The sequence below is a fragment of the Gopherus evgoodei genome, chromosome 10 (genome assembly GCF_007399415.2).
Source record: "Gopherus evgoodei ecotype Sinaloan lineage chromosome 10, rGopEvg1_v1.p, whole genome shotgun sequence".
Classification (NCBI taxonomy): Eukaryota; Metazoa; Chordata; order Testudines; family Testudinidae; genus Gopherus; species Gopherus evgoodei.
The window spans coordinates 60,458,133-60,483,678 of record NC_044331.1 but is presented as its reverse complement, the minus strand read 5'-3'; the positions used below and the strand labels follow the sequence as shown (position 1 = coordinate 60,483,678).

At 42.2% G+C, this 25,546-nt stretch overlaps 2 protein-coding genes across 5 annotated transcripts; one reads left to right on the top strand and one right to left on the bottom strand.

Annotated features, from left to right (window-relative positions):
* Positions 1-366: 366 nt before the first annotated feature.
* On the bottom strand, positions 367-20,913 carry PMM2 (phosphomannomutase 2). Of its 3 annotated transcripts, none has more exons than XM_030577518.1 (8): positions 20,827-20,913; positions 16,945-17,056; positions 15,348-15,424; positions 14,318-14,409; positions 13,003-13,102; positions 11,793-11,868; positions 8,365-8,480; positions 367-4,145 (listed from the first exon to the last, which is right to left on the bottom strand). In XM_030577518.1, the coding sequence occupies exons 1-8, from the start codon at positions 20,893-20,895 to the stop codon at positions 4,044-4,046; spliced, it is 744 nt and encodes a 247-aa protein (XP_030433378.1). In that variant the 5' UTR covers positions 20,896-20,913; the 3' UTR covers positions 367-4,043. The 3 variants fall into 3 exon arrangements, with proteins under 3 accessions (XP_030433378.1, XP_030433379.1, XP_030433380.1); XM_030577519.1 differs by having other exon boundaries at positions 20,831-20,908; XM_030577520.1 differs by lacking the exons at positions 367-4,145; positions 11,793-11,868 and having other exon boundaries at positions 8,377-8,480.
* TMEM186 (transmembrane protein 186) lies at positions 20,887-24,501 on the top strand. 2 transcript variants are annotated; one of them, XM_030577515.1, is made up of 2 exons: positions 20,887-21,147; positions 22,618-24,501. In XM_030577515.1, the coding sequence occupies exons 1-2, from the start codon at positions 20,907-20,909 to the stop codon at positions 23,163-23,165; spliced, it is 789 nt and encodes a 262-aa protein (XP_030433375.1). In that variant the 5' UTR covers positions 20,887-20,906; the 3' UTR covers positions 23,166-24,501. The 2 variants fall into 2 exon arrangements, with proteins under 2 accessions (XP_030433375.1, XP_030433376.1); XM_030577516.1 differs by having other exon boundaries at positions 21,066-21,147; positions 22,431-24,501.
* The last annotated feature ends 1,045 nt before the right edge of the window (positions 24,502-25,546 follow it).

Here is a 25,546-nt window from a genome sequence, read left to right as displayed (position 1 = left end):
GAGTGCCTCCCACATCCTACTGTGACTGGGGTCCCAGGTTGCTTAATTAGGGCAAACAGGCATGAGTGCAGTTCTGAGATCAGTTTCATAGTGAACTTTGGAGTTAGAAAGAGTTCTTAGAATTAGATTCAGTCCACTGTTCATGTCCAGGATGATCCAGCTGGGACTGGAGATCTCAGTCTTATGACTTGAGCTTCCCTTGCATAAAGCTCAAGCATATCTGAGATTAAAAGGGCTCAGGACCTAAGCATCACTGGTAATTAGCTACACAGATTAACATAAGGCAATTGCCTTATGTTATATATGCTTTAATGAGAAATCAATATGCTGATATCACTATATTTACAGTTCATTTACATGTTAAGATTTCTGAATTAGCAGAATACAGCATTACCATATATACGTAATCAAACAGGTCCTGTCTGAGGTTGACCATGTGAAGCCTGCAGGATGCTTAACCCTTTCCGGCCGTCTGGCCCCTCCTAGACTGCCTGTTGGATTTAAAGACCATGTACTCTGTCAGAGTACATTTGGCCACTATCACAACTTCCCATTTAGGGCTGCTTGGTTGTTGCCCACACTCCTACAGCCAAATTGCTGAGGGTTACACAACTTATTTTCTTCCTGTATAGAATCCAGCCCAAATGAGATTTTAATGTGGGTCTCAGTGCCCTCAGGAACTCTCCCATCATCTTTGAACCGATGGCTTTCCATCCCCTCTCCCTCCCCACCCTTGCTTCCTGTTTAAGGTCTCTTTGGAAACCATATTCATCCCACAAGCTGCCTACCAGTGAACTATCTCAAAGCCTTATGCCAGCAGATAGGAAACCAGCCTCCCTACCCTCGATGATAGAAGGGCTCGCGGCTGCTACCTTGTCAGTACTAAGACCCTCTGGGCCTCTCCTAGATCATTTGCAGAGAGGATGAAGGAACAATCTATTTCGACTCAAAGACCATCAAAGTGGGTTGTGGGTTGCTGTTTAACCGGTTATGAATCTGCTGGGAGGCAGGCTCCCCCTTCCCACCCCACCCCACCCCAAAAGAGCCAGCATATTGAACTAGCACTCAGTCCACAGCTATAGTTCTACTAAAATGTCCCAATAGCAGAAACCTGTAGGGCTGCAACTTGGTCTTCCATTTGCCAAGCATTATGCCCTTTTTACCTGCTGTGACACTCCTCTGAACAGTTGTCCCTCCTTGAGATCTTTTGTCCCTATGAGCGTGCCACTGCCTGCGTGCCTATCCCTCAGTGCTGCCGCTCAAGTGAGCAAGCATAGAGTGGTGGTAGGGGGCCATGCTTCCCGTTTTGTGTTGCAGAAACTGCTTTGCATTCTTCTGTTGCGCATGCATGGGTGACTCTTACAGGGGTGTGGCCCATGGGGATAAAACATCTTGACTGCTAACATCATCTGACAATAGCAAAAAGCTCCTTAGCACACAAAGACTGAGCTGTGAAGACAATTCAGACAGCTCGTACTAGAACAAATGTGTGCTAAGACAGACTCAGGAAATTGTATATTGAAACATCAGTCAAAGCTGTATCAGATGAGTCTCTTGAATGATGGGCTGAAAAACACAGGAAGGGTTGGAGCTTCCTAAAGTTCTTTTTAACCATCTTCTAGAAAATGGATTGGCAACAGTACAAAAAAACCCAACACTACATGAACAAGGTTAGTTCTGTGCCTTTTACACTGCTAATGAGAGCAATATGCAGAGCTGTTCCTTTTTTTAAAAGGTAATTTCAGTGTTGCTAGCATACACACAGTGAGCTTTGTCTCAGGCCAGTCAACAACTTTGACCAAGAGAGGGAAAACAGCAATACCATAGAACAGAGGTACTCAATTATTTTTTTGCCTACATAATACAAAAACACCACCACTAATGATACTGTCCATTCAGTCTGCATTTGGCCTGTGGTCCACTTATTGACTATCCCTGCCATAGATGACAAATTCAGCCCAATTCTCTTAGGACTAGGTCACTTCAGCAGTAATAAGCAGTATTTCCCCTTACTAAGCTGCAGATTGATATTTTTTGTTACAAAGAGGTTGCGTTTACGTATATAAGGCAATGAAAAACTAGGTAATACTGTAACATTCAGGACTCTGATACAAGACACATGAACCACAGTAACTGAAGAGTAAAAAAAGAGGGGGCTGCAGTATTCTCAGTGCAGGTGCCTATGACAAGCTTTCCAGTGACTTAAATAACATTTGCATTGCCTTTTGACCAATGAAATTACACTAAGGTTGAACTAACCCCACCTGTGGGGCATTGTGGCTCATTCTGAGTACTTTGGTCAGCTTTAGTCATATCCTGTTCACTGGTTTGTCTGCAAGCTGTTTTTTGTTTACATAGAGGCTTATTTGTATGCATGAGACAAAATTCAGTACCAAACTTGTTTCTCAGTGCCTTGAAGTCTTCGGCTCACAACAACAAATAGTAACTTGTATCCCAGGTTTTCCAACTTTCATCTTCCATTTAAGCTTCATACAAAATCTAAAATAGTTTAAAACCTTCAGTATGCACATTACTTTTAGTGTGCAATGCAGTGTGAACAATTTGTTGCAGCACTATCATTTCCCTGTATAACTAACACTCTAGGATCTGCTCTTAGACCAGAATGTACAGTACGGGCAACATTCTGCTTTGCTACTATCTCACATAGTTGATTCTTCAACTTGTTATTAAATATACAAACCCCTCTCTCTCAGTACAGACTAGTTTGCAAGGCATGATTAATGTTCTGACAAGTTAATTATCCTACACTGTTACTATCTACACTCATAGATGTGACAGTTACACTTTGCAAGGAAAACACAGTAAAGAGTGAGACATTTTAAAGGTAATTTACACAGAGATAAAGGTGCTGGGCCTTTTGTGACAGTTTGTTATATTTAAAGCACACATCTAAGCATCAGTAATTTTGCTGGAGTTAACCTTAGAGGACGATGGGAGCCATGTTGGCTCTTTAGCTCAAATATTTGGTTGAACTGCAGTTAGCAACACAGCTTAACTGAGAAGGGAAGAGATGTTTGTTTATGGCATTGGAAGTGGAACTAATTGGTCCTCCAGGCTTTCAGGTAAAACAAGACGACTTGAGAAAAAAACCTCCACCCCAAACAAAAACCGCAGTGTTCTTTATAAAGTATAGAAAGCAGGAAAAAAGAAAGAGAGAAAGGCATACATTAGTCCCTCCAGCACCCTTTTGCAGGTCATTTTTAAGGATCTTCCATCAGAAAACAGAATTCACTATAGCTTAAGTCTGTTTCAGTATTTCCAGTGTTAAGAAATGGGCATTTCTTAATTGCCAGCTTTTCCCCACAGGTCCCATTTCATTAGGTAAGAAAACCTCTTTGGATGCAGAGATTACTTTATTTGAAGGTCACAAGTCTCGCTCCCTCTTTTTTACTACACCTGTTTTTAAAGCACATTAGCTTAATGGTGTCATTCCTCCCTTATCACAGAATCCACTACATCTAAATCCAAAACTAACATTACTAGGAATCAAATATGCCAGTGAATTTTTAATTTTAACCTATGAGGAGTTAAATCAGGTAGTGTTAATTTGAGCCAAAAATGTCTAGTTGTAGGAGTTTTCAATTATGTTCCCAAATGTACCACTTCAGAGAAAAAACAGCTGAATCTACATATCCTAGTTAGATAACTCATTTTTAAAAAGACATCAGTACATAACTGAATTAAGCAGCAAAGAATCCTGTGGCACCTTATAGACTAACAGACGTTTTGGACCATGAGCTTTCGTGGGTGAACACCCACTTCGTCAGATGCATGAATTAAACTTGTGTCTATGGGAATACAAAAGAGTTGTTCCTAAACAAATTTTGCTATACTTGACAAATCAACACTGAATTTTGCTAGTGATGTATGATTAACAGGACATTTGCTGTTTGTGAACCATTAAGAAAAAACACCACCGGAAAGAAGTGAAATTTCATGTTTGAAGGGATTGGTATTTGTTCGTGACTTTAGCTAACAGAGTGTTTGGCTGCTGTCAAATCTAAAGGAAAACAGTCATTTATTTAAAAAAAGAGCTCTTCACAGATTCTTCTTGTGTCCTCTGGTGATGTGACGCTGTGGCCTACTGTTCGAGAGTCTGTGTAGATTTCATAATCATTTCCACCCTGTGGACAAGAGAGATAAGTCAGTCAGCTGCCTTCTTCCTAGTATACATGCATGCCTGCTTACATACATTAAGGACATTGTGTGTGTTGTGAAAAGGGTGGATGTCAATGGTTTTCAAACGCAAAGGGAGCAACAGTCCACTAAAAAGTTTGCTGGAGAGCCAGCTTGTGCAGCACAAACCACACACAGGTTAGGCTTAACCAGCATTTGAATTGTTGTTTACTGTGATAGTAACTTAACACATTTGTAACTTGAGGTATTCACCAAACCGTGTATAAAATAGAAAAATACTAAACAACTGGACCAGTATGCTAAAAGCTGATTTATATACAAGTGATTAGACGGTGTACTAAAGTCAGTCTGTCACTTACTGGTCAATACGCTCAGATTATTTTCTTAGAAAAATTTCTCCAGTGTATCATTTAACCAATTCAGTGTCCTTCAAAGATGGGAATAATTAAAGAAATACTAAAGTCACTTTTAAAAAGCCTGAGCTAAATAGTACAAACCTTTTGGCCAGGTCTAACACTACACAGTTTTGTTAGTCAGATGTGTGCCAACAGGCTCGCAAAATCCCCATGTATATGCTGCCATAAAAATGGTGAACATATGCTGTGTCTACACAAGGGAGATTAGTCCTTCAGATTTTACTAGCCCAACTTGACACTCACAAGTAACTTACTTATACCGCAAATAGGAAGCTTGTCTGTAAAACGTCTACTGTACAGTTGATAAGTGTGACAAATCACGACTGAGTTATGCATGTTATTTCCAACTCGCGCTAATAAACTTTTATCCCATCCCACAGCTTGTACTTTCCCTATCACATTTTACAGAGAAACTATTTTAGATGTTTTGTTTTAATAAAAGGTGCTTTTAAAAAAAAAATCAGTCTGTCTTACTATTGTGATTGTACAGATCTCACAGCTACAAATAGATAAATGCTAATCTTTAAAGCCTCTTTATTTCAACATCTCGATTTATTAAAAAAACCCACCCTTTTCAGCCCTAGAAAGATGCTTAAAACCTTCTGATAGAGGGGATGTGAAAAGGCTGATGGGCAGGGGCAAGGTCTTCCCCCACAATTTGATGTTGGGAGGGAGCTGTATCAGGCACTCTGCCAGCTACACAACACAGCTGTGCAAGGGGACTGGGACCTTACTCCTTCATATTTCCGTGTGTGACCACAATAGAGTTTAGTATCAAGTGGTTTTTAAAAATCTAACCACGTGGATATCTCTTCAATTTGATCTGTAAAAGCTGGGTTGGAAACAGAGGCAGAGGTTACATTAGTATATCCAACATATGATTTTTCAGAAGCCAATGCAAGTCCTTGTTTTCATGGTGTGAACTAACTGTCTATGTGGACCCTGCTGGTGTGCACTAGGGAGCTTTTAGTGCATGTTAGCAGGGGCCACTGGTGTGCACTGATGCACCTTGTAGACAAGCTAAGTAACTGCAGCTAGCTTGGTCTGTGCACTCTGATTTAAAATCACTCCAACAGCACACCTGTACAGTTTAGTAACACCACACTGGAAGAGAGTTTGTTTCACACACAAAGTTCTTGTGGTTTTGAGCCTGCACAGCACAAGCTGTTCTGACCCAACAGTGCTGCTGAATAAGTCTAATCCAGAGGTTCTCAAACTTTTTGTCCTGGTGACCTCTTTCACACAGCAAGCCTCCGAGTGTGGACCCCCCCCCACTCCTTATTAATTAGGGTGTAAAGCAGGAGCCCAGGCAGAAGAACTCGCTTTCAGTGTGTAACATGCCAGAGGCCCTTTGAACTAGAGAATTTTTATGATTTTACACTGAATGGGTTAGAGCTCATGTCTAGTACAACTTTTATAAAGGTAGGAGGGAGAGATTTTATTCTGTCAAATGGCTAAACAGAAATTGGGTTAAACATTTTTGAGGAAGAAAATGCAGGGTATTAAATGGAGGTAAAAAAGTTCAGCAATGTGAGGAGGTGCCAATCCCACAAATGGGAGTATGCAGAGGCAACACTCTTGAACAGCATCAATTCGCTGTAAGTAACCCCTCTCTCATAGTAATACCAGAGAGAAAGTCGTCATTCTTATTTCCAGCTTGGGGACAAAGCCTTCTCTCCTTTGCTCTGCTTGGGTAGAAGTCAACTGTCTCAAATAATACAGTGAAACAGTTTTTATGGACCCTTATACCTAGATGTAATAAAGTCTTCAGCTGACTCTTGTGAACTTCAAAATGGAATTCTGTTCCTTCGCCACTGTTCTCTCCAGCAAAGGGTCTGATCTGAAACTTACTGAAATCAACTGATTCTAACTGGATAATTTACTAAACTTTCTAATCCTTTTGCTCATGTGCGCAGAAACAACTTTGGTGAGTTAAGAATTGCTACAGAGGAAGCTCACAATAGTAGATTAAAAAAAAACAACACAAAACTTGAGAGAATATTCATCAGTATATTTTAAAATAGAGTCTAAGTTGGGGCAAACATCATTGATTTGCCCCAAGAAAAGATTAGTTTTAAAAGCTCTCTTTGCTAGCAGAACACATAGTAATGAAAACACCAGATACAAGATTTTTCCTTTTAAATTTTCTGGACTGAAATTTATTAATCCGATTTAGTAGTTTCTACACCCTGCATTTGCATCCTCAAAACAAAAAGTATTTAAGACAATTTCTGTGTAGCCATGGCAGAATAATTTTGCAAAATCCCAGAAGTAAATTGAAATCTTTCCATATTATGATTTTGAGGTTAGGTGATATTTCATATTATAGCCCAAGAAGCAGGCAGATGCAAGCACCTTAGAAACATTTCACTTCTGAATTAATTATAAACTGCAATAGTTTTAAAGAAAATGTATCATAAAATCTGATTAGGAATATTTTGAGAAATATTTTGAAAGGGCATTCTGAAAATACACGAATGTTATGAAAATACTTGAATAGTAAATGCTGGAGCTGTGTTCATATCACTAAATGTCATTACTTAGACCAGAGGAAAATCTGTTTTCAAATGGAAGATTTAATATATTTTAATCTAAACTGAAATGTTAATAAGAGTGTTTTTAGATCAGACACTTTCATTAAAATATGTTCTTGCTGAATAACTATACTGGAAAATCTCTGTTCTTAAGTATACAACCATCAAGATAAATGGTTGGTGTATCTGGTTATGCCTTGTACATGTTGTCAATTACAAACCCATGTCAAAAACACAATGGAAGTAAATCATTTAGTCTGGAGAAGGCTTCAGAATAGGTCACCAAGTTCTCACCTATAGATTTCACCACAGTGTGTCATAGCTCTGAATACAGAGTACTGGTGTTGATCATTAACATTTACCTCTTTTACTAAGATGCCCCTCAGTATTGTTACAAGCTGGATTAAACTTTATCATGGGGTTGTGTTAAAATCCCATTGATAGCTGTGAACTCACCCTTCAGTTACCATAACTGTAAGCATAATCCCCCACCCAAGAATAAAAGTGTGAGAGAACCTGCCCAAGACATTTTAGCAGAGCACTGGTTTTGGTGGGGGTATTGGGGGAGGGAGAGATCACACCAAATGAGAACAGAGAAGTGGCAAGAAAGCCAAGCAGCAGACTAAGCACAGTCTGACGCTGGAATAAGCCGCACAACGAGCTTTTGGGTCTGGTTTTCACAAAAAAATGCTTGGGGGCTATAAACTAAGCAACTGCTCCTCTTGTTCTTTTGCACTCAGAAAGTCAGGAATTGATACATTCCTTGTAAATAAACAAGATAGCATCAAAGAAGATACCAGACTATCAATTTCTACTTACAACTGGAACATCCCATGGGCCCTGAAGACTCGCTGCTCTGGTCGAAAAGGGGCAATAGTATAATTTGGATCACCTCAGTGAGGAATGAGGAGGTTCAATCAAGCTACTCCCAGTTTACAGACATGTGAAATCAGAATCAGGCCTAGATGTTTGAATATAAGATGACAGTAGTAAAATTCTTCTATCATCATCTCTGGTAGATGCTTTGTATTCCTTTCAGGAGAGGGAAAACTGCTCACACTCTGGAGCCAATTTGCTTGCTGTGACTGCCTAATATTACATAAGGCATGTTAAGGGAGGTAAATATGTTTGACAAAAGATTAAAGCCATAGCATGGATTCAGTCTCTAATGTAACTGATTAAAAAGTCCTGTTTCTGGAGCTTTCAGTTTGGGAAAGGGATTCTAAACGTATATGCAGAAACAGTGCAGTACTCACTGGCATGGTCTTATCTCCAAAGAAATAGATAGTCTTGTATCCATCGTTGCAGGCAATTCCTAAGCAGTATGTCTTATCCCAGCCGTTTGGAAATACATCAAAGCTTATCTGCCCCCCTAAGTAAAAGGTAGAAAAGAGGCAAGTGTTAAGGGGCAGGGGGAAGGAACTCTGCTTTTATGGAGGGAGAATGACGGAGGCTGAACTCCATTGAAGCAGATTCTGATAGAGGAAACTGAACAAGTCCGAGACAAAAACTACAATGAAATGGAGTTAAGGCTGAGAGAGGACATCAAGACTTTAGTGTAAAACACATTACAGGGATGTTACAATTGTTATCAACCCAAATGTTCTACACTCAGGATATTCAGATGTTTACATTTAAAAGAAATCCAAACATCTTTAGCACACCTAACCCAACCCAACCCTGGCCTGGGCCCACAGGATGCAAGACCACAGGATTTTGACTAAGGGATGTTAGTGTGTGTGGTCCCACATTAAACTGATTTTTAAAGGTTTAGATTTCTTCCTGTCCACGGTATCATGCATCTACTAGGACCAAACTTCAATTCAGACATCTCTCAAAAAATTTAAAAATAAATGTTTGAAGTTCAAGTGCCCGCTTCTGAGTGAAAGCAGATCATGCCACACCCTTGTTCTACAAGCAGAAAGGGTTTCAGGCTTGGCAGATTCAGATATTAAAGAAAAGGTAAGTGAAGCCTTTACTCCATTGGTCCCCTTTTTTCCCAGCCCGTAGAAGCTTCAGAGGCTTGCCTACAGGCTTGCTGCAGCATTTCTGTGTAGACATTATCTATGCCAACAGAAGGGATTCTCCCATCAGCATAGGTAATCCACCTTTCCAAGAGGTGGAAGCTAAGCTGATGGAAGAATTCTGTGTAATGCTGTCTTCACAGGGACGTGGGCAGGCTTAACTACATCGCTCAGAGATGTTGATTTTTCCCACCGTGACCGATGCAGTTAAATTGACCTAATTTTCTAGTGTAGACCAGTCCCCAGTGGGAATCAAGCTCTACAAGTGTGTTTGAATGTGTGCTAGGGGTGTGTCAGCTACTCTCCCTGACACCAACTTTGCAACCAATTCAGCAGAAAATGAGTGTAAATTAAGTTTTTTTCTATTAATGAGGATTGTCAGGTTATCACTTTATGCTTTGAACCAATTCATTCTGAATGGAGCCAATGCCAGAATCCCCATCACCTCTACAAAAACAATGACCATTTTCAGGGATACCATATATCAAGGACTGTATAATGCTGAGTAGAAATGTTTATGCTTGAGAACTTATAGATATACAATTAAACTCACCCACTGAGATAATCCCTCAGCATTGGAAGGAACCTATATGACTCAGTGCATACCATCTTCTGGAAAGATGCTTTCATACACAAGTAAGATTTTCAGGTAAGAATTCCAATCACTGAGAAACAAATCCATTTGAATAGCCTGTGTGGAGTGCACAAGACCTGCTCTTACTCCTTTTCGCTATGATCCAAAGGAATATACAACATTATGGGTGAGTTCCTGGTTCTTTGAATATGACTGTGTTTACACTATCAGATTTCATAAGAGTTTTGAAATTGACTTCCTCCTTTTTGCCTATCTTTTTAATGGCTTGCCTACACTGGCACTTTACAGTGCTGCAACTTTCTCACTCAGAGGAGTGAAAAACACCCCCCCCCGAGCGCAGCAAGTTTCAGCGCTGTAAAGAGCCAGGGTAAGCAGTGCACCAGCGCTGGAAGCTGTGCTCCCAGTGCTGGTAGCTACGCCTCTCATGGAGGTGGGTTTTTTAGAGTTCTGGGCAAGGCTGCCTGGGGGGGAGGGGGGGCAAGAGGGCCAATTTGCCCCAGGCCCCAGGCTCCGCAGGGGCCCCCATGAGAGTTTTTCGGGGCCCCTGGAGCGGGGTCCTTCACTCGGGGGCCCCAGAAAACTCTTGCGGGGCCGGGCCCCGGAGCGTCTTCCGCTCCCGGTCTTCGCTGGTGGGGGAGTCCTTCCGCTCCGGGGCGGAAGGACCCCTTGCTATCGCATTACCGCCAAAGCGGGACGTGCCTGCCTGCAACCCGGTCTTCAGCGGTAATTCGGCGGCGGGGGGCCCTTCCGTTCAGGGACCCGCCGCCAAAGTGCCCCGAAGACCTGCGGCGGGGGCCCCCTGCCACCAAATTACCGCCGAAGAGCGGGCTGCACTTTGGCAGCGGGTCCCGCTTCGGCGGTAATTCGCCGGTGGGGGGCCCCCGCCGCGGGTCTTCGGGGCACTTCAGCGGTGGGTCCCAGAACGGAAGGGCCCCCCTCCACCGAACAGGACTGGCTCTAGACATTTCACTGTGCGGGGGGCCCCCTGCCGCTTGCCGGTCCCACGGCTCCAGTGGACCTCCCGCAGGCGTGGCTGCGAGGGGGGTCCGCTGGTCCCGCAGCTCTGGTGGACCTCCCACAGGCGTGCCAATGGCCCCAGGCCCCAGGAATCCTCTGGGCGGCCCTGGTTCTGGGAGATCTCTCTCCCAGCGTTCTGCTGCGACTACGCAAGCCATGTTAAAGTGCTGCCACCGCAGCACTTTTGCATTGCCAGTGTAGACTAGCCCTAAGATAGTGGTCTTATAAAGCAAAGCTTTTCACTCTATTCCGGTGAACTTTGAGTTGCTACTTTTATTGTAAAAGTATTTGTTTCCAAGGGATTTTTAATAATGTCAAGCTTAACACTGGGCTGAAATTTGACCCAAAGTCTCAAACAGGAGGATTCCTTGATATTTTAAAACCATTTTGCCCAGTTTAAGTGGATGTCAGCATAGAGGATTGTTCATGGCAAGCCCTGTTTGAAACTCATTTTGCCCCAAATGTTTAACACTGCCAGAGGTAGAGGCAGACAACCATTTGTTCTTTCTACTGTAAATGAAAGAGAAAGGGGAGAATTTGCCCAGAGATTTTTAGTAGGAAAAATTAGGAAAGAGAAGTCTAGAAAGACACATTCCTACTGTACAGAATCACTGTGCATCTTGTGTCTCCTGTTGAATTTCCTTTGTCTCAACCCCCCCGGCCCCGCTCTCCCCACACACACACAATACAACCACTGAAATTAAAAGTCAAGGGCTAGTAATGGAGGCAGTGTTAATGCAGTAAGGATTTGTAATGTACGTGGTGGACAGAAGAAGCATCTCTCATTTGTAAAAATGTATTACACATTTCTGACTAATCAAGCAAAATCAACTGTATTAGAGACATCAGAAGATAATAAACTAATGAAAAGAGATGCAGTTTTCCTTTTGTTGTGGTGTCTTCTACCACAACGTACCTAATGAAAAAGACTTCATGTACTAAATGGCAGCAGCCACCCCCACCCTGACAACTGAATCACACAGCGGGAGCCAGCAAGAGGATATGATTTTTTTTTAAATGAAATTCTTTTTTTTTAAAAATGTGATACCTATAGAAAATGTGAGGCCTTTTCCTGCAAATTCTCTTTGTAAATCAGCTACAAATTTCTCTCTTATATGTTCCCTCTGTTAAAAACAAAAACAAAAGATGCATCAGTTAAGTGATTTCTATTTAGCAATCAGTATCAGAAAAGGCAATATTAAGCAGGGAACTGTGGTTCAGCCAGCCACTCACAAGTCCACAAATGGAGTGGTGCAGTACTAGTATTATAGTGCTAAATTCTGCTCAGCATACACATGTGTAGTCTGGAGTATCTCCATAGGGCTACTATGACATTACACAAGTATACAGTAAATGCGAACAGAAATTTGACCTATACCATGTTATTTTTCACTTCCATCTGAGGATCTCAACGTATTCTACATACTAATGAACTACAAATTAATTAATTATGTATTATACCCTTGCTGAAAAGCACAGTTTCACAGATGGGGAAACTGAGGTATTGTGCAGTTAAGAACAAATTTTCAAAAGTGGTCTCTAATTTTGGATGCCTTACACTTTGGGGCCTGAGATACACTGAAAATCAAACCCTAGTTGTCTAAAAGTCAGAGTACCTCAGTTACTGGGTGCCTAAATTAGAGACATTGTTTGAAATCTTGGGTCTTGGTGACATGCCCATGGTCACAAAAGTCTGAGACAATATAGGAAACAGAGCCCAGATTTCTCAATTCCCAGTCTTATGCGTTTAGGCACAAAACTATCTCTGCCCTGGTAAACATAACTGCATTTTAAAGAAGGCTAATGCTGCGTAGTTTAACCTCAAGTTTAGGCTTTGTTTAAAAAGTATTAGAGAAGGTAATAAATTTTTTTTACTTGTTTAAAAAGTATTAGAGAAGGTAATAAATTTTTTTTACTTTCATTAATTTTCAAAACATAAAAGCTACTATAGTGATCGGTACTATAAAAAACCCAAGATACACGGATAGATGAGGGTTTTTTGGAAGGACCTGGTGCAGGGTGAGAAGGGAGGGAGATTTATAGTGTTGGAAACACCTCTCAACAGCATTGTGCTAGAGCACCAGAAAGACACAGTGAAATCAGCTAATCTGTTTTTTACATTTCCTGCAGTTTGAACAATGAAACTCAATCAACAGCAGGGAGAAAGGTGTTAAATGCAAGAAGGGGAGTTATCGAAAATACTGTCCTTTAGAACAGTGAGGAATAAGAGATGTGAAGCATTTTAAAAATTGACTCACTTTATCAAGTTCATAGAACTCAATTCGCTCTTCCTGGCTGCAGCTTCTCCCAACAGGGGAGACATTCAGCATCCCATTTCGGAACTCAATAAAAGTACCCCTGAAAAAAAGAGTCAACTGTCACTGCTGAAAAGGGACATAAGTCCACATATATCTGAAAGACAAAAAACAGTTATGATCAGATTGTTGAAGTTTAATCTCAAGAACTTTTGCTCTATTACTGAGATCTCCAAAATTGGCATTATGTGATGAAAATATTAGTTTAAAGGAATTGTGTTTGCCCATTACATTAGTGAGAGCTGAGGAACACACATAAATTTGCATTTCAAATTGCAGAAGTAATTACCCAAGTAGAAATTTGCTTAGAACGTCAGCATAAACATGATTACTACATATCCTGCATTGCTGATAAAAACAGTTATAAGTGCTCAAGACCTTGTGGGTCAGATGCTCAGCCCCATTCCTCTTCCTTTGTGTAAGCAGCCAGAAACCCAGCAGGATTCGATTCCCCTGGCGTGGAGGAATCTGTCCTTGGTGCAAAGCCCCTTTAGTCATCTCTACACTACCCATGCTGATCTCTGGTACAGAAGACACTCCCAGTGAAAAAGAATGCATGGCGGATGCACCCCTTCACTCTAGCAATCGCTCCTTTGCTGCTGGATCAGCTCTTCTGAGGCAGTGGCTGGACAGAACTGAAAGCAACCTTAGGACAGTTCTTAGCCAGCCCCAATATTGGGGCACTGCAAGGGTAACTTAAACCTGTCTTTCACACTCCTTGTCCTAACTGTGTGGAACAAAGGGTCTAGCTCAGCATCTCCAGCAGCTGCATTCCCAAGTATGGTGCAGGGCAACTGGTCTCAAATTTTAGAAGAAAACTTGCAAACTTATAATTTATGGAAGAAATAATGCCTTTGAATTCCAACTGCATCAAGAAAATTCCTTTTACATCGACTTTAATTCCACCCCCTGGGAAATGAAAATAAGAGGTATCCCAAACAGTACCCAATGTTCTGTCTGTCTAGATTTTTATAGAACAATTTGTTCTATGGGGAATAAGTAATTCCCTGTTCCCTGGCAAGCAACTTTGGACAATCTTTTCTTTTGATCCTTCTTCACCTGCTCCAATAGCAGAACTTGTCTTCCTATGGATGGGATTGCTGGAACAATAATATATATCTCTATCTCAATTATACAGTGTGCCCTCAAACACAACCATCCATCTCTAAGTGGACTGGACATTGTCTTCCCTATTGATGCTCAACATCCCAGAAGTGGGAATATCCTCTCCCAACGATGTGCATGCGCATATACCTACCTTTTCTTTGGCAGTTTAATCTTTGCAATGTAACTCAGACAATAGTTGATTAGATCTTGGAGCAGGTCCTCACCCAGGTGACTTTGAATGCTCTAAACATACAAAAAGACCTATCAGCTATAGGTCCAGAATTTAAGGTTCTGAAAATAGCTAATTGACAACACAGATTTTGGATATTCATGTATAGCAGATCCCAGAAAAACATGCCTTACATAAGTGATTCTCCGTTAGTATGAGTATGGTATGGTAGGCTCCTATTCTCTATCTTAATTACATACTGCTGTGCTGGGCAGCTGATCACCTCTCCGTATAACATCCTCCTCCAAGCCCCTACTTCAAACTGTGGGTTAGAAAATGCAGGATTGAATGGAAAAGGACAGACGGTGGCGAGTACAGTGTGGGATACAACTGCCTCAGATATCAATCTGGGTCCTAAACTATTTTATTTTCCATTCTCCAATAGCTAGATTGAGACAGTTAAGATTATCACAATATTAGATTTAATCAACAGTATTTTCTCATCCACTTACAGTATTTCTTGCAACTTATAAAATACACTAATCAATTAAGAGTTCACTCTATGAGCTACATCCTAAGCAGCAGCCAGGGTACACTCCACTCATTCGGAGGGTGGTGAGGGAAAGAAGATGAAAACCGCCTTTCCAGTTTCCCAAATCTGAGGCCTGTCAGGGATCAGACATAATTTAGAGTAGCCTCAAGTTTGCTCTAAAGGAGGCCCAATTGTCATGGATATTCTCTGAGCTGGGGCTCACTAGAGGGTTCCAGCTATGATCCCTATGCCAGAGGCTAGGAGAGATGTCACTCAAGAATTTCCCATGCTGAAAAAATTCTCATCTAACCAAATCTACCAGGTTTTGAGCTGCACAAAACAGGAGGTCTGAGGCAAGGATCTGGCCCATACCTTGTGTTAGTCTACAACGAGCAAAACAGTCAATTATACAAATAAAAGACAACATATCAAATAATTTCAGACTTTATTAAAAAATGATCACTAAAACTGCATACATACCTGCTTGCACAAAAATTTCCCATCTTTGTATGCTACAAGACCATTTTCTGGAAAGACGTAGTCAAATTTTTCAACCACTAAGATACAAACAAAAAAATGTTGCAGCTTATACTTTAATTTGTCATTCCTCATACTTTATAGTATGCAAACCTTTTCAGGTCAAAATACAGTAGTTTTTAGAATATTAAGCCCAAAAGCTACACACTTGTAACGTTCAGTGAGAAACTTCAAGGACCTAATTCTGCACTCCTCTGTATTTGTTCCTCCTTCTGAAGTCACCAGAAGTCTAATATCATGTGAAGAGTTTGTAGTTAAGTTACATGCATTTAGTGTTAAGGATCTGACTCCATCCTTAACACATTTCTTTGTGCTTTATTACTGTAAATGGTCCTGGATCCAGTAAGTATTGCAAAACCTTGGAACAACTATCTGGATTTAAATTGATAAAAAGATGAAGGAAAGTGTACCTATTTGAGTGTGATTTTTTTAATGCAACTCCGTCTTATGGTGTGTGTGTGTGTGTGTGTGTGTGTGTGTGTGTGTGTGTGTGTGTGTGTGTGTGTGTGTGTGTGTGTGTGTAAATTGAATTATAGGAGTATTGAGTCTCCTCTGAAATATGTAAGTAGTATTAGAAGATGAAAATATATGGTTACAAAATGATAAATCCAAGCAGCTTGTTCTGGACCACTATATTTCAATAGGAAAATGTACAGTACTTTTTATTTCACTATAAGCTGTGTGATACCGCTGCTGAAATTCAGCATTTGGATTCAAATGAATTTGGCAGGAATAGGTTGAAAAACACTATCAGATCTTTTCTTGAAACAGAATATTCTGTTCCACAACTGCTGTGGAATCACATCCTTATCTGAACATTTGCAGTAGTTGTAATACTGCTGGCGATTATTTCAAGGTGACAGGATGACTTCCTGGAGGCTCCTTCCAGGCCACGGGAAACAATGATTAGATAAAATGTTCATGGCATGTAATAGGCTTGCATACTTGTGAATTATGGAAGGCTATTAACATTGATCTTCCACATTAAAAATATTATATAGAATTAAAAAGGAAAAGAAGTAGATTTTCTTTTCAGAGCCACCATCTAATAAAATCAGCTCCTGCATGGATGAACACATTAGATAATTCAACAACCTATGTAATGAGATATACACAACTCCAATTTATAAAGTTGTTAAAATATACCTGTTACTACAATGCTAGTGTTGAGTCAGTAATTCATTCTGAGTAGCAAGCCCTTAAGAAGAAATTTCAAGATCTTTAAGATATAAATAATTCTACCCAAAAGCATAGGTACTAGATAGGACTTTTAATCTAGCTGGTAGCTGTCCACATAAGGTATAAAATCCAGCAATTGTCATATGCTAACCTGGGCAGGTTCTGAGTGGGACAGTAAATAACTAACATTTCATTAAACTGGTGTGATAATAAACACAGAGAAACTGATACTCAGAACAAGGAATAAGGAAGCTTGCATTTAATATGCAACTGTTCCAGGAGAAAGGGTTTGTATTTACGCATCAGGACTTTTTCATAAACCATTCATTTCAACTTGGATTGCATCATCCTCTTTTCTTACCATCGTCTCCCAGCTGCTCTTGAACTTTGTCAAAGTCTGAACCACCTACAACTCCAACTCTCACCTTCTTCCGCAGCTTCTGCAGAAAATCTGCCATTTCTGCTGTGATTTTCTATATTAAAAGAAGAGTTTACAATTTTTAGGTAATCTAGGTACTTTTAGCATGAGTTATCAGTTGACCATAAATACAACAGTTCAGTGGGAGAAAGGTCACTGGGAACTAAATTGTGTGGGGCTTTAACAAACAATATGAAATCTTTTAAAAAATGTCTATGAGAAAATCTTCTATTAAGGTAAAAATGTCTTAAATAACAAGTCAGTCACTATAGCATTTGGCTCACTAATGTGGCGTGTTCCCTACTGCTAAAAAGTCAAAAAACTGCACTGGCTTCTGAAGTGTCTTCTAGGGCAGCCTCCACATAGACTGAACTAATCCCCCTCCTGCCCCTAGTTTGAAAGTCAGAGGCATCAGTAAGCGTGGCACAACGTCCATATCAGAATAAATGGCTTATCATCATCACACTGAACTCACAGATTAAAAAAATGGCGCTTATGGGCAATGCTGCTTCCTGAAACGAAGAAAAATTGAGAATCCAGGAGCTCCCTCCCTTAAACTGAAAGCCAACAACATACTATACACCTCAACTCTCTCAAGATGGAACAGTAGGCATTTCTTCCGAATTACTGCCATTATCTCCATTTGTAATTCACTGAGCTTCAGTCAGCTCACTCTCATTCCAGCCAGCCAGCTATTATTTATTGGGACAAAGTTATTCCTAAAAACAGAATAAAAGACTGTAAATAATATTAAGGTACCCCACCATCTCAAAGCTAATGAATTTAAAAAACAAAAAAAAGTTAAATTACTTTCAGGCCAGACAACTGCCCACAAGCATCCTTGCCAAATTTGTGTGGCTTTAGAATAACTTTTTTTTTTTTAAGATGTCTCTTCTGTTACTGTGTGAAACGCTCATGCAAAACAAAGGAAACAACAAAACTGGCTATATGCGAAATACTGTCAAAGGTACAAAGTAAATAAACCGAAAAACAGTTGAAAATGTCATCTGTGTTTTCGAGTATAATTACACTGAATATACAAAATATTCAAAGGTAATATGATTTTTATTTTGAAGCTGGTTACAAAAAAATCTCAGTTTGATATAAACTCAATGCATATGACTGTATAATTATTCATTTCCTAAACCTCGCATGCACCTTGTTATTTTTAAATCAATAGAAAATAAATATTCCAGCCATCTGGGGAAAAAACGTGAACTGCACTTTTATTTATTTGTCTGAATCTCAAAGTGAGATCTATTAATTTCTGTTCAACAAAATCCATCCCCCAGTGGAATATAATTAGTGCTAGCAGAGGGGTTTTGGAATAATTAAGGAAAGAAGCTCCTGTGACAATTAAACATTGGAGCTGACAACACAACATGCTTCTTAAAGCAGAATCCCAATAATCAGGATATTATAAAAAAGTTATAATCCAGAAATTATGTTTTCTTCCTTGCCCACACACTGAACTCATCCTATGTGGCAGCAATGGATACTTTAAGATTGCTTTATATAACACCTCTTCTGTCACTCCGACCCTCAGTGTACTGGTTCCTATCCTTTCAGGACTACTGTTCCAGTTTATCAGACAAAGGCCTCACGTGAACTAGTCAAACAGTCTCCCATTTAGCAGTATGCACTATAATATCATGTGGCATTTGTTTTAATCCAGTCTCAAAAGTCACCTAAACTATTACCAAAAAATGACTGCAATCAGAATGGACAGGGCTCATCATTAAAAATAGCAACACAGAGTACTTGTCACAAAGCCCTAAGTTTCTGGGTGGCTTTTTCAGAGTTTGCACATGGGACAGAATTGGCACTCAGGATGTCACAGCAACAAATGATTTTTGTAGTGTAGTATGTATTTTCTAAATGGACAACCAACCTAATTCTCAATTACTGGGGGACAATCCCCACTCATTGGTATATTTTGCTTTCCACAACCAAATCTCTGTATAACTTTTCATGAGTGATGTACCTGAGTATTTGAATTCTAATATCTAAACTGTATTGTTCAATCTATTCACCTAAATTTGGGTTATTGTGGATTAAGTACCATATGCCTTTTGAAAAATAACTTCGTATATGTGGCTAATCTAAGCACTACACCCACATGTACAACTACTCTTTTCCCAAGCTATTATATAATTTTTTTAACATTAGCTTTAATACAAATTTTAAATCTATCACAAGTGCAGCTTGTGTGAATATTTTAAGCTAAAACCGATTTTTGCTGAAGAATACAGATTTGGGTCAACCAACAATTAATGCAAAGCCATGACAAATTTGCAGAACAGTTTCATACCAAAAAACTTTTTAAAAAGTTTTGATTTTTTTGTACTTGAAATGAGTTTTGTTCTGAAGTTTACTTCAGTTTTAGAGCTTTTTTAAATAAAACAGAATGAAATATTTAGTCTGGTCCAAACTAATTTTTTTTTTTAACATTTTGGTTAACTGAAAAGTTCAAAAAATGTTCATCTCATGTCAACTTGAAACTATTTTCTGCTCCAATTTCTCAGCATGGCCAGTTGAGTTGAGGGAGCAGGGAAATCAGTTATTTGCACAGCTCTAATCATAAATCATGGTCACATGGTGTTGACAAGCCATAATACTAAATGGCAACGTTACCATCTTCCATCAGTATGACAAACACAGCATGAAATGAAGATGCCAGTAATACAGGGTCCCCCTACTGGTGTAAAAGTGATGCAGGGAATGTTAGTACAGGAGGGCAATTGCAGGTGTCAGATCTTTGGTGGGACTGGAAACGGCTATTTTCTAGGTCTTTAATAGCAGGGCTTTGGTGGCGGAGCCCGGAGCTGGAGGTTTTTGCGAGGAGCTGGAGTGGAACCGGAGCACAGCTCCAAAGCCCTGTTTGATAGTGTAACTCTCAGGGTTTGTCAATTGCATATCTTGGGAGTCAGAGCTGACTGGTCCGAGACCGTATCACTGATAACCCCGCCCAAAGACATCCCTCACCCCAGTAACCCACCCTATAACCTCCCCAGGCTCCCAGTCCAGTCAGAGACTCCCCTAATAACCACCTGCCCAGGTCCTTCTGCCCTGCAACTCCAGACTCTGTGCCCCACAAGCTCATCCCTATACTCCATAACCTCCCATATGTCCCCCATGTAACCCCACAGCCCAGCCCACCCCAGTAACCTCCCTCACCCCAATCCCATAACCTCCCATATGTCCCCCATGTAACCCCACAGCCCAGCCCACCCCACCAACCTCCCTCACCCCAATCCCATAGCCTCCCATATGTCCCCCATGTAACCCCACAGCCCAGCCCACCCCACCAACCTCCCCCACCCCAATCCCATAACCTCCCATATGTCCCCCATGTAACCCCACAGCCCAGCCCACCCCACCAACCTCCCTCACCCCAATCCCATAGCCTCCCATATGTCCCCCATGTAACCCCACAGCACACCCCACCCCAGTATCCTCCCTCACCCCAATCCCATAACCTCCCATATGTCCCCCATGTAACCCCACAGCACACCCCACCCCAGTAACCTCCCCCACCCCAATCCCATAACCTCCCATATGTCCCCCATGTAACCCCACAGCCCAGCCCACCGCAGTAACCTCCCCCACCCCAATCCCATAACCTCCCATATGTCCCCCATGTAACCCCACAGCACAGCACACCCCACCCCAGTATCCTCCCTCACCCCAATCCCATAGCCTCCCATATGTCCCCCATGTAACCCCACAGCACACCCCACCCAACCCCATAACCTCCCATATATGACCCCCCACCCCAGACCCCTCTCCAGGTCCAAAGCCCCAGGGACGCCCCCGCCGGCTCACCTGCCTGGGGGCGGTCAAGGTCCCGTCCACATCGAAGAGGCACAGCACGCTGCTGCCCGGCGCCGCCATACTGCGGATGAATGAGGTGGCTCAGCCCACCCAGCCGGGCGCTGCACTGGCTTCCGGCTCTGCGCGATCCCGCCGCGGTGGATGCCGGGAACCCAAACAGCTCCAGCGGAAGGCGCCCGCCGGCCGCCACCCTCCCCCCGCGCCAGCTGCCAACTGGTTCCACAGGGCGCCGGCGCAGTAGAGTAACGGTAGCGGCGGTGGCGCACGCGCAGTGTGTGTTCGCGTATCCTCGTCTCTCTCCGCGTGGAGATGGTAAGGGGGGGCCGGGGACTGGCGTTGGGGGATGCGGCCCGGTGCTCTCCTCGCTTGCGGTTTCCGGCCCGAGGTGCCGTCCGGACCCAGCGCCCGCTCGCCGGGCACGGCCCTGGCGGGATTCGCAGCAGTGCTGTCCAGGGTCGGCTCCAGGCGGCTCCGGTGGCCCTCCCGCAGACACGCCTGCGGCAGCGCCACCGGAGCTGCCGGACCGGTGAGCGGCAGAGCGCCCCCCGCGGCGTGCCGCCTTGCTTGGGGTGGCGAAATTGCTAGAGCCGGCCCTGCTGCTCTCGGTGCTAGGCGCTGTACATAGCGCACAGCTAGCGCACAGCGGGACGGGCCCCGCCCCGCCCCCCAGCGCTAATACTCCGCCAATCAAGGTCCGGCCCCAGCAGCAGCTGGGCTGGGGAGGGGGAAGAGGGGAGGCAGGCCGCCCTAAGCCGCGGGGCGGGAGGCGCGGTAGTACAGTTTCCATGGAGGGAAGCGTGTGGCACCTTGCCGGCAGACAAGCCGGGGAGGTGGCGCTACTAGCGCCTGGACAGCCCCGACAGGCATCATGACGTTCACAGCGTGCTGGGGCTGGTGCCAGTCACCTTGCTGCCCTAAAAAGAGGAGAAGGGGCACTCCAGGGCCCTTCAGCCTGTGTACACCATGCATTCAGGTGCTCCTGGTCAGATCTAGGCCTCTGTAGCAAGTAATTTTGGCTCTTCTGTGCTGTGTAAACAGGTCTCAAAGTGAAATATACATATGACTAAGTTTCTCAACAGGAACATGAGCTTCACCAGTTCGCTTAGAACAAGCTTAGGAATGTAACTTAGGGCTTGGCTACACTGGAGAGTTGCAGCGCTGGTGGTGAGTTTACAGTGCTGCAACTTACTCACCGTCCACACTTGCAAGGCACATACAGTGCTGCATCTCCCTGGCTGCAGCGCTGGCTGTACTCCTGCTCTGCCTGGGGTATAAGGATTGCAGCGCTGGTGATACAGTGCTGCTCCGCCAGTGTGGCCACCAAAAGCACTGTAATTGGCCTCCAGAGATATTTGGAGGTATCCCAGAATGCCTGTTCAGCCACTTCCACCAGCGCTGCAAATGTGGCCACACTGCAGTGCTTTCTCTACACAGCTGTAACTCCCAGCGCTGTACAGCTGCAAGTGTAGCCATACCCTTATATACACCAATTGTCCTTAAGCTGCTTGAGACACAAATATTGTAATAACTGCAATTCTCTTGTAATGCCAGTATTGAAGGATTTAATGGTGTGGTATGGGAATCTTCTCTTTTAGGCTGGAATCTTCAAAATTAGGACTAGTCTCCACTTGCTACCTTCCTTTGGGAGATCTCTACCAAGGGAGTTATCAACAAGATTGTGGAAAAAAGAAGACAAGTGCCTACCCCGTTGCTTTGGGACCCATATGTTCTTAAAGCCACAGAAATGGCAACCTGACAGTGCTTATTTTTATCCTGGGACAGGGCTGGTGCCATACAGATGTGCTGGCAGCTTAACCCCCACCAACAGTGTCTTGGAAAAGTCGATGATTGAGAACAAAGAACAGTTCAAACTGGTCTACAAGTTTCCAGGAATTAAATATTGTAGAATATTTTCAAGAATGAAGTTGCTACAGACTGCTCTAACCATAGTCATCCTCCCACCTGTCTATCATCTCTATCTGCAGGAACAAGTTTCTCAGGGTTTTGTGTTGTATGTCACTGGCACCGCTTGCTTTGCTGCTACAATGCTGTATGGTATAAGTTATTTTCTCAGACGAATGATTGGACTGATGTACTTAAATGAAGCTGGCACCGTGGTAAAAGTGGCACACTTGACATTTTGGGGAAGAAAGAAAGAAATTTATTGTCCAGTTGAAAACGTGATGACCTTGGGTGACACTGGAGATACCAAGAATGAAGTACTGCTCCAGTTTAAACAGCATAATAGTACACAGGTTTTATATTTTACTCTAACATTTGGCCATATTGTGGATAAACAGAAGTTTGCCCAAATATTTGGAGGATTTTAGTAACTCATTAGATGCAATGACCAACATTTCCCAAAAGTCTTGCTTGTTTAATGTTTTCCATTGCTCTTCATGCTGAATTCATCACATCCATAGCTGAATAGATTTGTAAGCACACAAATACAAAGCCTCTGAGCAAATATGCACACCTGTATTTGCGATACAGCGATGTGGCAACCCACTAGATAGATGTTCCTGTACAACTAGTTTCAGATGAAAGCGGAATCTCATCCTACACACACAACCATTATGTAAAGAAATATAGTTTAATACTCATATCTGATGGTAAGTTACACAGTTGAAATCATGTTAATATAAATAAGTTATTAAAACGGTATCTTGGGACACGGATTTGCAAAGATATTGTATGGAGATGTGGTGGAATTGCTTGCTCAGTCCCTTGTCTTCTGGGCTGGCACCAGCTGGGAAGTGTGCCACTCGCTTTTTTCTGAAACAGTTCTTCTGTCAGATCAAAACGTGTTAATGTGATCCTGAGTGAACTTTGTCCATTGTTCATCAGTGGCTTGTGGGTTCAATGCTTGGATGATTTTCACAAGGCGCTAAGCATTACTTGGAGAAAAATATGTTGCAAGAGAATATCTGCTTCAACTATGTGAAAGCAAATAAAGTAGCTGAACAGTGTCTTGAGAGCCCCAGTAAAGCATTTTAACTTGTGTACATAGTGAAAAGGATCAAAAATTCTGAAGAGAAGTATGTTACAGTAGTACTATTTACAGACACATCATCAGGCCCCTGTTCAAGTTTAAAAAACATTTTCTTACCCTGGGCTATAGACAATATCTTAGGTTATTGAAACAGATAATTTTAAGCATTCATTTTTCAGTGCTTGTGCTTGTGCTCTGTTGGGATTTTCTTTTTCAATTTAACCAACTGAAACGGTCAATTTCATTTTCTTAGGTGTAGCATCATCATAGGGGGGTTGTAAAAACAGCAGGGAAATGGTTATTTTAAAAAAAGATTTACATTAGAACAAAGAATCATGGAAATATTTGAATTGGGCTGAGATTTTATAAAACGTGTGTGCATACACAGCTTCATTTCATCACTGGTTCAGATCTTTCACCAGCAAGAGTGCCCATACAGGAGCTAAATGGCACATCAGTTCAAAATATCTTTTCACTGACTGGACTACAGTTAGAATAAATTTGCTTTTCTGCTGTGTACTGTAGATATCACAAATTAAAAAAAGCCAAAGTTGTACTATATAAGTGTTAACAGACTCCAGATGTGTTGCTTACTGTATAGAATGACAGGTAATTAAGCAGATTTATACAGCACAGTATGTATTTGAATAAAAATGTAATGGCTGCCTTTGTTACTACCATGTGAAAAATTACAAGTGTTAACACAAGCAGACCATATGATATAGTGGGAGTTGTTTAATGAAAGCTGCACCACTTCACATAGTATGAAAGTTCACAGGAGTAAATGTTGCCCAATGCCTCTCCAGATATGGAATGCTCTGGTTACAGAAGCAGTATGTGTGTTTGTGTTGGCTTTTGGCAGTCTCACAGAGGGCATATAAGGTCCCGTCCCCCACCCCTGCAACTGCTTGCACAGCTGTGCACACCTGGGGAGGCTGGAAGGACCAATATTCAAATCCTCTATTTTCCCCCCTACCAACTGAGGACAGCAGCTTTACTGCTCCATGACCTTGGGTGGGGAATAGTCCTTACCAGCCAGCTGAAAATCAGGAGCAAGATTTATTCCATAATGAGAAGCAGACCTGTACATGGAGAAAATATGGACTCAGGGCAACCCCTGGTGGGGCAAAAGGGGCAGTTTGCCCAGGAGCCCTGTTTGAGAGGGCCCGCAAACCTAGTGGCATTGCAAGCTGATGTATCAGGTTGCAACATCACTCACTGAAATTTGGCCCAGTGAGCCTTACCCTGGGGTGAGTGTGGGGCAGGCTCACTCTCCAACCCCTGCCCCTCAGTGGTAATCTTTTTGGAAGGGTGGGGAGCCTCTGTTTTAGATTTTGCCCTGGCCCTGTATGGACTTTACACCTCTAATAAATTTCATTATGTATTAATGAAGAGCCTAATCCTGAGAGGGGCAAAGCACTGCAATTTTCTCATTTTCACATTAAAATAACTGAATTAGTAAAGGGAGAGGATGGCTGATGGGATAAGATAGATTACTCTGTACAAAAACACTTGAAATTGACCAAATAAAGTACTACACGAAGTCATGGTTTTAGAAGCACAAAGTATTCTTCCAGGGTAGGCTTAGATAAGATCAGAGCAGCTGCCAAAGGAGGTCACTAGGACATCATAAATGGAAATGTTCAAGAAGAACATAGCTAACGCATGTGATCACCTTAGAGTTCATTCCATCTTTAACATCTTTGGAGGTTCCATTTG

Excerpts from the sequence above, each read along its gene's own strand:
- PMM2 (XM_030577518.1), bottom strand. The coding sequence starts at position 20,895 with ATGGCGGCGCCGGGCAGCAGCGTGCTGTGCCTCTTCGATGTGGACGGG. Across the intron at positions 15,425-16,944 it reads AGAGCAGCTGGGAGACGATG|TGGTTGAAAAATTTGACTAC; the intron begins GTAAGAAAAGAG and ends TTTGTATCTTAG. Across the intron at positions 11,869-13,002 it reads AGTTCTATGAACTTGATAAA|AGGGAACATATAAGAGAGAA; the intron begins GTGAGTCAATTT and ends TGTTTTTAACAG.
- TMEM186 (XM_030577515.1), top strand. The coding sequence starts at position 20,907 with ATGAGGTGGCTCAGCCCACCCAGCCGGGCGCTGCACTGGCTTCCGGCT. Across the intron at positions 21,148-22,617 it reads TCTCTCTCCGCGTGGAGATG|GGCTGGTGCCATACAGATGT; the intron begins GTAAGGGGGGGC and ends ATCCTGGGACAG.